This window comes from Triticum urartu, chromosome 2 (assembly GCF_003073215.2).
Source record: "Triticum urartu cultivar G1812 chromosome 2, Tu2.1, whole genome shotgun sequence".
Taxonomy (NCBI): Eukaryota; Viridiplantae; Streptophyta; class Magnoliopsida; order Poales; family Poaceae; genus Triticum; species Triticum urartu.
Genome location: NC_053023.1, coordinates 306702456 through 306713811, shown reverse-complemented (window position 1 = coordinate 306713811; position 11356 = coordinate 306702456). Strand labels below are relative to the sequence as shown.

General features: G+C 48.2%; 1 protein-coding gene across 4 annotated transcripts; it reads right to left on the bottom strand.

Moving 5' to 3' along the window:
* Positions 1-821: 821 nt before the first annotated feature.
* LOC125537113 (uncharacterized Rho GTPase-activating protein At5g61530-like) lies at positions 822-10661 on the bottom strand. Of its 4 annotated transcripts, none has more exons than XM_048700414.1 (10): positions 10484-10661; positions 9779-9845; positions 9277-9521; positions 9023-9085; positions 8907-8925; positions 8539-8637; positions 8383-8460; positions 8046-8290; positions 1880-2036; positions 822-1222 (listed from the first exon to the last, which is right to left on the bottom strand). In XM_048700414.1, the coding sequence occupies exons 2-10, from the start codon at positions 9837-9839 to the stop codon at positions 1080-1082; spliced, it is 1110 nt and encodes a 369-aa protein (XP_048556371.1). In that variant the 5' UTR covers positions 9840-9845; positions 10484-10661; the 3' UTR covers positions 822-1079. The 4 variants fall into 4 exon arrangements, with proteins under 4 accessions (XP_048556371.1, XP_048556370.1, XP_048556372.1 ...); XM_048700413.1 differs by having other exon boundaries at positions 10373-10646; XM_048700415.1 differs by lacking the exon at positions 10484-10661 and adding an exon at positions 10283-10303.
* Between the last annotated feature and the right edge of the window lie 695 nt (positions 10662-11356).

Below are 11356 nucleotides of genomic sequence, written 5' to 3'. Positions count from 1 at the left end.
AATAACCTACATCTTTTTCACATCAAATTTCCCACAGCTGTTTTTCCACAGCAAATTTTTCATAGCTACTTTTAGAAATCCACAACCGAACCAAAGAGGGCCTTAGCCCCGCAGCGTCGAGGAGGCAAATTTTGGAGTTCCACCCAAGCCGCCACGAAGGGATTAAGTAATATTGCTTTAAGCATAGATATGGATCATTCAATCTCACAGATCAAAGGGTGCTTTGTTGGGGCATGCAACACTCTGTCGCCCGTGCTCTTTCTGCATACAGAACATTGTCAAATTCAACAGTAACTATGACGCAAAGTAATGAACACTTGTAGCCTCTCACTGCCGTCAGACTTCCACGCCTCGTTTCGTGTAACTGTAAAAAACTTATTCCTGCACAAGAAGCAAGGTTGTTACCGACGGAAGTATCAGTACACCATTTTGAAGGCACGGTGCCAACTACGGGCTCCTTTGATTCAAAGAAATTCTTTAGGACTTAGGAATTTTTCCTATGTCGGCCCTTTGATTCATAGGATTGAATCTCATAGGAATTTATCCTATGGAATCTTTTGTATTACATTTTATAAAAAATCTAACATCCACTCCAACCTCTTTTTACAATTCCTCTGTTTTTCATGTAGCATCAAACACTCTTTGCTAATCCTATAGGATTCAAGTTGACATGCCACTGCAATCCTATACTTTTCCTATTCCTACATTTTCAAAATCATGTGAATCAAAGAGGCCCTACACTTTCTGATTGGTAATTACCTGAAGTGAATTTAGCAAATGCGTCCACGTCCAGCAATTTGTCTACAACCCAAGTAGTGACATACAGCACAAGAATCATGGTACATTATTGACGAGCCATGTCGAGGCAAATCCCACAAGACAACTCTGTCATGTGGACAATTAATATATACAGTTCCTACTTTTACTCCCACAAAACAAGACAAAAAAAGTTTGGACCAAAATGCATGTCCCCGTGACTAGACTTATTCGCGGCACTCCACTCCATCCTACTACCTGGAACTTGTACATAGCACGAGCTAAATACCACAGAAATCTAAAGAGGAGCCGGCCAGGTCAGGTCATCTCCATACAGTCTCGTTTGCATCCGTGAATATGGGATTGTGATGCTCAATCAAGCACTGGATCACCTCAATAGCACCATAGTCTGGAGGCGAACCATCGTCCAAGGGGATTTGTGACGAAGCATCCACATCATCCTCATCTGCAATCATATAAGCCAAACCACGTTGGATTATAACAGTTAGATAAAAAAGATTAAGGACTAAATTTTTACCACCTCTGCTCACAAGAAAGTCCGGATTGGACCATCCACTACAAGATTGGCCACCTATCCCCCCTCCCCTCTTCCACAACACATAGTAGCTCGAATGTTGGATCAACACAACCTAACTATAACAAGGTTTGGGTCATCTGGAGCATATATAGGTGTCACAAGTCTCTAAGTGGGTCTCTTAGTTGATGAAATGTGAAGCTGGTTTACAGACGTGACACCTATATATTCACACTTGTATATCTGTCTTTGGATTAGGTTGACCCCTCATTCACGGACACTTCTTACTTGGCAGTTTAAAGATGGGTGGCTAAATCACACTTAAATTGGCTTTCGGATTAAGTTTGACCCCTCGTTCACGCCCACAACTTTCTTGGCAGTTAGCACAGCCTCAATTATCAATTCATACTAGATAGTTAGCATTCACAATAACTTGACAACCAGATATAGGGCATCAAGCATGTTTGATAACATGAGTCGAAATATCTACTTAATTGCTTCCCCCTTGTGCTAATGAAGGGAAACCAACGCCAGCCTTCAACCGATATAAAATCTCTGGATTCTCTTAGACGAAATCAATTTACATACCTAGCAAGTCCCATGTAGTGGTACTTGTCGTTGTGTCCACAATTTTTGGAGGTGGTTTCAGTGTGAATCTGAGATGATTCCGCAAATCTGTTCCAGAATCCCCTTGCTGCCATATGATCAAAGGTGCAAACTCCACAGCAAGGGTACGAGAGTCCATCTGCACTGGGCACCAAAAATTTGCTTCGACACTCAAAAGGAAATGAACATTTTATATTAAACTAAATACAATCCCTGACGAATGAGAACAGCTCCAGAAATAGAAACAAACCGTTTCACAAGCAGTCTATACTATAGAAATTACTAACTGTGAAGAACCTAACTGTGGAAAGTTGTACAATGTGGTCTATCAAACCAGATGGAACTGAAAGAATTATCTAGTGAACTCATTTTTGTGTACATTCTTTTTTTTCGAGAAAACGCAAAAGGCCTTTGCATTTCATTTCATGGGAAAGGTAGAACAGGCCTCCTAGGAGGTGAGCGTTACAGAGTCATACAAACTATCAATGGACGTCCCAGGTTGTGGGCAGAACAACCCGAAGCCCCTGGGCTCCAGCCTTAGCCCAACATTGGATCTCGTCCTTGATCCTATCCACTAGCAATTCCAAGGATGGCGTGGTGTTGTCGAAGACACACGCGTTCCTGTGCTTCCATAACATCCAGGGAACAAGAAGCGCGATGGACTTGAGGGCCTTCAGGTGCGCAGGTGGCGTGAGCTCTTTCGCACGCAGCCACCACTCCATGACCGTGGATTCCTGATTTGGAATTGGGGCCGGAATATGCAGCCAGTCAAGGATGATATGCCAGGTCTGGCGAGCAAAGGGGCAGGCCAGGAACAGGTGCTGAATAGTCTCCATGGCCTGGTCGCAATGAAGGCATCGAGGGTGATGCTGCAATCCGCATCGCACAAGCCTTTCAGTAGTCCAGCAGCGATCCTGGGCGGCCAACCAATGGAAGAATTTAACCCGTGGTGGCACCCAGCTCTTCCAGACCAGCTGCCAGGAAGGGCAATGTGTGGATCCCTGCAAACTGGCCGCATAACACGAGCGCGCCGAGTATATGCCGTTGGCAGTCCACCTCCAGAGCAAGCGATCCGACTCGCTCGTCAGGGTGGTGTGACACACTGCTTGCCAAAGCAGCAAGTATTGGCCGATCTCATGCAGGCCCAGGATCCCCTGTATATCATTCACCCAAGAGTTACCTGCCATCCCATCTGCCACCATCCTGACTTTGTGTCGTCGTTTGGGAATGCATTGGTAGAGCAGAGGGGCGACCTCACAGACGGACTGCCCATCAATCCAGCGATCTTCCCAAAACAGCGCCGTCAAGCCATTCCCAATGATCATGGTAGTGGAGGCGAAGAATAGCGCGCGCTCCTCGTGCGAGAACTGCAGGTCGAGGCCTTGCCAAGCACGGTCCGGATCAACATGGGCAAACCACAACCAGCGCAGACGCAGCGCGAGACCAGTGCGCTCCAGGTCACGGACCCCTAGTCCACCATACTCAAGGGGGCGGCACACATGGCGCCAATTGACATGGCAGTGACCACCGCTGGCAATGGCTCGCCCAGCCCACAAGAAGCCTCTCTGGATCTTCTCCAATTGCTTGATCGCTTGATCGTCTTCTTTGGGGGGTGGGGGGGCTAACAGCTGGTGCACAGGAATCGCGTTGAGGACCGATTTGACGAGGGCAAGACGCCCAGCTTTGTTCATGAGCCACGCCTTCCAGGTAGGGAGTCTGGCAGCCACCGTATCGACGAGGGATTGTAACTGGGCGGCGGAAGGCCGGTGCGTCATCAGCGGGAATCGCGTTGAGGACCGATTTGACGAGGGCAAGACGCCCAGCTTTGTTCATGAGCCACGCCTTCCAGGTAGGGAGTCTGGCAGCCACCGTATCGACGAGGGATTGTAACTGGGCGGCGGAAGGCCGGTGCGTCATCAGCGGGAATCGCGTTGAGGACCGATTTGACGAGGGCAAGACGCCCAGCTTTGTTCATGAGCGACGCCTTCCAGGTAGGGAGTCTGGCAGCCACCGTATCGACGAGGGATTGTAACTGGGCGGCGGAAGGCCGGTGCGTCATCAGCGGGAATCGCGTTGAGGACCGATTTGACGAGGGCAAGACGCCCAGCTTTGTTCATGAGCCACGCCTTCCAGGTAGGGAGTCTGGCAGCCACCGTATCGACGAGGGATTGTAACTGGGCGGCGGAAGGCCGGTGCGTCATCAGCGGGATGCCAAGGTAGGTGATGGGTAGATGCACCACCGGGCAGCCCAACTGGGCGATCACCTCATGTCCCTGTAGGTCGCCGTGTAGGACGGTGGCAGAGCTCTTCGCATAGTTAACCAGCAGCCCACTCGCTTTGCCGAACAGGGTCAAGATACCCTTGACGGCGGCTACGTCCTCCGGTGTTACATGGCAGAAGAGCATCACATCGTCCGCATAGAGGGAGATCGGGCGTCGGGGATGTAACTGCTGCAAGATGCCAGCGTCGAGAGCGCAGCGCATCAGCCGCCCGAGCGTGTCCACAGCGAGAACAAACAGCTGGGGGGACATAGAGTCGCCCTGTCGCAGGCCATTGCGGTGCCAAATCGGGGGGCCTGACTCTCCGTTCATCATGACACGGGTGCTGGACGTTGATAGCAGGATCGCGAGCCACTCCTGGAATCTTTCCCCGAATCCATATTGTCGCAAAACCTTGAAGGGGAATGGCCAAGATATGGAGTCAAAGGCGCGCGTGAGGTCGAGCATAAGCATAATCCGCGGGGCCCGAGTTGGTGTAGCATCTTGAGAGATTGCCTCACGAGAATGAAGTTGTCATGAAGGCTCCAGTGGTTGCGGCTGACCAAGCTATCCAGTCTGGGAGCAAGCCGCAAAGATAGGACCTTGGTGAAAATTTTGGCCACAAGATGTATCAAGCAGATCAAACGGTAGTCACGCAGCTGCTGGGCGTCGGCTCGTTTGGGCAGCAAGGTCATGAGGGCTTGGTTGAGCTTGCCAAAGCCACGGCCTCTCATCTCGAACAACTGCTGGAAGACATCCATAAAGTCTTGCCGAACAATGGTCCAGCAAGCCCGCAAGAACTCAGCAGTAAACCCGTCAGGCCCCGGTGCCTTGCAAGCGGGGAGGCGTTTGATCGCGTCCCAGACCTCCTCCATGCTGAAAGGAGCGTCCAGACCCGACAGGTCACAAGGCTCAATGAGCCCCTCCAAGTCAAGTGTGAGATCACGGTTGACGGCCGTGCCCAGGATCCCATCGAAGTGCGCGAAAGCAGCCTGCGCCATCGCGTCCTGGTCGGTGAGCACGTGCCCATCCACGGCCAAGCTGAAGATCCGATTCTTCTGTCTAGGAAAGAGACACTGCCGGTGGAAGAAGCCCGTGTTGGCATCGCCGTCCTTGAGCATGGCAATGCGGGCGCGCTGCCTGGCGATGGTACGCTCCATCGAAGCGAGGCCAAGATATGAGACCTTGAGGCGCTTTCGCACCCAATCTTCCTCCGGTGAAAGTGTGCGATCCTGCTGGGCCTTGTCGAAGCGCGATATGAGCTCCCGAGAGATGGCCAACTTGTCGCGAATATTGCCGGTGGACTTGGCGCTCCAGCTGGTAAGCCTACGGGCTGTAGCTTGAAGGCGCAAACATCAAACGATGAAAAGGGGTCCGGGTCATGAACCGAGCCCCAAGCCACTGCCAGTGTCGTGGAAACCATCAAGCCTCAACTAGGAGTCCTCGAAGTGAAAACGTCTATGCGCCGCGGGCATGGGAGAGCAGTCCAGCAGCAAGGGGGAGTGGTCCAAAACGACGGACGCGAGGCAGCGAAGATGACACTTGCCGTGTGCATCCTCCCAGTCTGAGGTGCAAAGCACACGATCCGGATGCACCATGGTGGAAGGGGACTACTCGTTCGACCACATGAAGCGGCGCCCGTTGAGGTAGACCTCCTCAAGCGCGAGGTCGTTGACGAGGCGGTAGAACCTGCCCATCATGCGCCAGTTCAAGTTGTTGTTGTTCTTGTCCTCGTCACGCAGGATGAGGTTGAAGTCACCACAAAGCATCCATGGCCCGGGGCAAGGCGCGCGAATCTCCCGCAACTCTAGCAAGAACGCAATTTTGTCCGCGTCATCTTGGGGTCCATACACGACCGATAGCCACCAGGGGGTGCCCGAGGCCGTGGCCACTCTGGCCGAGAGGGCATTCGTGGTGAACAATGGGTATGTGATAGTCACGGCCCTGCTCTTCCAAGCCAGCAGGATGCCACCCCGCATGCCGAGTGCCGGGAGTGTAATCATTGAATTCTGAACCGAGAGTGTCAAGAACAATAGAAGAACAGAGCAACTCCATCTTAGTTTCCTGCAAGCATACAATGAAGGTGGCGGTGGTGTCCAGCAACGAGCAGATGACGACACGCCGGCTACGCGTGTTCAGGCCACGCACGTTCCACACAGCGATCTTAAGGCCGTGATCCATGGATAGTGGATCGACGGGATGCGGGGGCAGGCACCACCTAGGTCGTGCATGCGACCTTGACATGTGCCGTTGCGATCGGCGGGTTGGACAGGCATGCTGGGATCTCGCGATCGACCAGCGCGGCAATGGCCTTGAGCACCGCGAGTGGGATGGGCACTGCAAACATGCCGTCATAGGCCTTCATCTCGACTGGGGTGATCTTCTGATTCGTCCCAATGATCCCCAGGGTGCGCAGGATCTGGACATGCGCACGTCTCTGTGGTGGGCGGTGGGCACCGAGCGGCCGCGACGGGGGGTGAAGTTGAGGGGCCTGCGCGGTTTCCTCCCTGGTGTCGGCAGGGCCGCGACAATGTGCTTGGTAGCAGCGGCTAGGAATTCACCCAGCGTCAGAGAGCCTGGCGCAGAGGAGCAAGCGCGTGACCGACGCATGGTGATCGGCGGGGACGCGAAGCGCTCAACTGCAGGCGGGCTAGGACCCTGGTGGGCGCGTTCTGGCGTGTGGGGCTCCACGCTGGGCCAAGTTGCGGTGGGCTGGGCTTGAGGTCTTTGCAAAATTGTCACCGGGGGTGGGAGCCCAGCGTCTTCGGTGGGCTGGGCCTGATGTTGCAATAGGATTGCCACCAGGGGAATGGGACCAGGGTGCTTTCAAGAATCACCATGTTCTCTTCTACTAAAATACATTGAGCATGTTTGTGTTCCTAATTGGACAAGAAGTGACTGAAATTTACAAATGGAGAGTAAAAAATTAATGTTGAAGAGTCATTTCAATTACATTGCGGCCCAGTGAAGATTTGTGATGTCTAAACAGGAAATGGCACTCATCGGTGATCAAAAGGTTACTACATACAATCAGCAACTTGGTTTCATGGATAACTCTATAAATACTAGTAGTGATTTATGGATTAAGTGTTCAATACATTCTACTACATTTTACAGGTAGTTCATGCTTATTTGAGTGTTGCTTTAAATCATGTACAGTGTATTATATGCTTCATTCATTCTAGGTAATATCTATCATACCTGAATATATGTACGGGTAATGTGTTGTATTGTATATAAGAATATATCAGTAGTATATATACCACTTTTTAAGTATTGTGTACATTTTTTAGTATACTGCTTTATACGTACAAATATTAAGTCATTTTCGAAATATACTAAAAACTATGGACTCACCTGCAAAACAATTCATGTAGCTCGCTTTGGAAAACCTTAGATATGGTATGTGAACATACTCAACATGATAAAGTAGTAGATATACTACCACATTGTAGCATATGAGATGTGGCTGTAACTACACCTGATAGTAGAACGTATTTTCCCTAGATCTAGCTGTTATTGGAGAGTTGTTACAGAAGGGGACCAAAAATAAACTAGCACCATAAACCAAGAATCGGCAGGTCAAATACCATTTTCTAAGACTAAGTGATGCATGAGCCATTAGTTAAGTACACAGTAAAGAAACAATGTTAGGTGGAGATTAGTCCTTCCTTGTCAGAAAATAACAATGTTGGTCCTTCATGAGATTTAAAGGGTGGTTGTCAAAGTCATTGCTGAATGCCAGCAATCATGTTGATAGATTTACATTCTGCAGTAAGTTGAACTTTACTATTTTTAGTTCCAATTTTTTTCAGTCCCGAAGCATCAAAAGAGAAACAGCTAAAAAAAGAATGCAGGGATAAAGTACCAAAATAAGGGATGAGGCATACCATGTTGAGTGCTGATTTACGGCTTACTCTTAGTAGCAATGCTGTAACAAATTCTAGTGTCATGTAGTTCACATTTGGAAGCTTCTTCAGTATGTTCTTAAGATCATCAATGCTAACCCTCGCATCTTTAAGCTCATCATAAAGAGCAAATGTTGTAAGCGGTTCGGGGATGCTGGCAAGGTAGCACTTGATCAGTGCAGCTACATCAATAGGGCTAACACCATCAGGCAAAGATGCGCCCGAATCTGCAAACAACAAACTCATAAAACCCAGAATACAAAATTTGCTAGAAAAGTTAAGTCAGAATATGAGTCAGGTGACAAGGGTGCCCCCTTACCCTCATTGTAAAGTGAAACTAGTTGCTGAAGAACTTTTCTGTCGCCTTCAGATTTGAACAAGTACTCATTACTCAAGCCTAATCAGATAGTTTCAGCCGTCAGATCCAGTACAAAATATGTAGTAAGAAACCAGTCTGTAATTTCAGCGATTTCACCTGATATAACCAAGTGGTCTGCACACCTCACCAGTATCAGAGGCACAGCTTTACCAGATTGCTCCCGTTGTACAGTGGCTTCAACAGGAACACCAAAAACTGCAAGCTTACAAGGCAAGGTTATTGGCAACCAATGAGTTTAAATGTCAACCATTAATCATCGGCAGACAGAACAACAACACATGCAGAATAGCATAGAAGATTTTGTTAAAATAAGCCAAGCAAAGAAACATGTTTATCATGTAGCTACATATATGTTGAGAGCTGCAGAATTTCCACTTTTCCAGTATGATATAAGTAGGTGCGCTAAAAGCCATGACAGATATGAATTCCAAATAAATTCTTAAGGCAATGAACTGTAAACTCACCATCATTGCCCGCAACTCCCTGCGAAAAGCAATAAGAAAGTAAGAATCAGCATACTTCCCCAATAAAGTGAGATAATACTGCCAAGTGCCAGGTAACAGAACTTCAAATCACAAACCTTCTGCCAGCGTTCAATATTGTTCAAAATAGTTTTGCTTTTGTCCGCAGTTTTTTTGGCAGCCTGCAAGGAATCACGCCGAACCACAAAAGTCAGTCTCACCAAGTGTTTTTTGGTAACACGGGGAATCATAGAAAGCATGCGTTCCATTTTTTTTTTGAACCATATAATAAATTCCATATTTGTGATGGAACAACTAAAGCTACAAGTGAAGAAAGAAAAACTTAAGTAAAATTTTGCCCCAAGGCACAGACCTCTTCAACTTTAACCTTTCCCACCGCGACCTTCTCCTTTGTCTCTGAAATGCCCTTCCTCAGAATCACTCCAGTGTTGGCAGCAGCAGAGATGAAGCGCTCCTGCACAGTATCTCCTGGTTGTGGCGGTCGCTGTCTAGCATCCTGGAAGATAGCCCACCGACTCTTCACCACTGTTCCAACCTTACCGGCAACATCAGCTATATTATCCCCTGCAGATTGCCCTGCCTGCTTCAGCTTGAAGCCTGCCCCAAAAACATTCACACCCAACATTCAGTGTCCCAAGATAGTATGAAATCGATATAAATAACTAGAACACAGATATTGTGTGCTGCCACAAAACAGTATTTCAAGTAATTTCAGAAGTGCACGAGACAATGACCTACTTGAAACGGCGGGATGGTATACATTTAGTTGTTATACACCAGTTGGAGATGAGTAGCCATGAAAACAGCATGATCTAGAGAAAAGCAAGAGAGGGTTACAGTACGGCTGCACTTACTAGATGAAGAGAAGAAATCGGTGGCCTTCCGCCGCCATTGAGGCGATTCCACAAGCGGCATCACCACCTGCAAAACACAGCATGCGAATAAAGACAAACGCGCCGTGCAAGAAAGAAAGAAAGAAAGAAAGACACGAGGAAGGAGCAGGAACACACAAATCTGAATCAATGGTGTGCTTGGCAGCAAGCAAACTGTTGAGCGGCACATTGTCTAAAGATAGAAATGACAAAAATCATCAAAAGGATCGCTAGGTCCTACCCCACCCCCACCCAAACCAGGTCCAAGCTAAACTAGTGACAGATTAGATCAACAGACCCTGCCAAGACACGAGCATGAGCTCACCGGCTAGTGGAAAGTAGCCAGTGTAAATAAAACCTTAACTAACCGAAACACGGGCAAGGTCGACGCGACCAAGACAAAATCCCGAGCGCTGGTCTACCCACCCAACCCACGAAATACCATGAATCCAACACCTGAACACAAACAAACGGGGGGAAACACACAGCGCGGGATACTAGCTGCCGACGATTTAGCGCCGCAAAGTCGAGCTCGCCCTGCTTCGATCGCGCGAAATGGTTGGGGCAAGTGAGTACCTCTCTTCCGAATCGGATGGGTTCGGATCGAATCGAGGAAGGAAGACCAAGGTGATGGGGAGGGAAAGGGAGAGGACTAGGCCGCCGAGAATGAAATGGAAAAGAAATTACCGGGAAGATTTTTGTGCCGTGCGCTTTGGATTCGAGAGAAGAGTCAATGGCGGAGGCGATAACGGTTTTGGGTTTGCCGAATTCCGCTCGTGCCTATCCCGTTCCCAATCCCGTCCATCCAGCCTCACTCGTCGCTCTGACGGCTGACCAGTTCACTGCCGTCTCTCTCTCTTCCTCTCCAGCCCGGCATAATCTCCCACGCTGTCATGTGGGGTCGGAGCCTGTCTGTGGTCGTTCCTAGAAGCATCTACGGTCTGGACTGTTGGTATTTCTTCTTTTAACTTTTTAGCACTTCCTTTTAAGAACTGGCACTAACAAAGAAGCATGTCCGTTGCAAGTATTTAATGAGGAAAATGTGCTTGTGGTAACATAATACTTCCTCCGTTCGAAAATACTTATTATCAAAATAAATAAAAGAAGATATATCTAGACGTATTTTAATTCTAGATACATTATTTTTCATTTTGATGACAAGTATTTCCGGTCAGAGGGAGTATGTTACTGTAACATAGCGCTTCCTGAGGCAAAATGAGTCTATGAGCTAATAAATAAAGCAATCTATGACATTATTATTATGTTACTTTACACTATAAAGATAGTAACTTAGACTAATGTCATATGCATGGGACGTGGATTTTTGGCTTCCGGGTGCTCCACCCCCTATATGAACTTTAAATTCAAAAAAATACTAAGAAAATTCAAAACAAATTTAAGATTGTGGGATATCAAACTTGGGTGCCCAATCTACTTCCATGCAAATTTTAGCGAAAAAATGACATTTGTGGTACTTTCGGTAAAAAAGACAAAAAATTCCTATGTAAAAGAAAACCTGTTTAGGTGGATTATAGATTAGACTGTATTTTCTTCGTCACG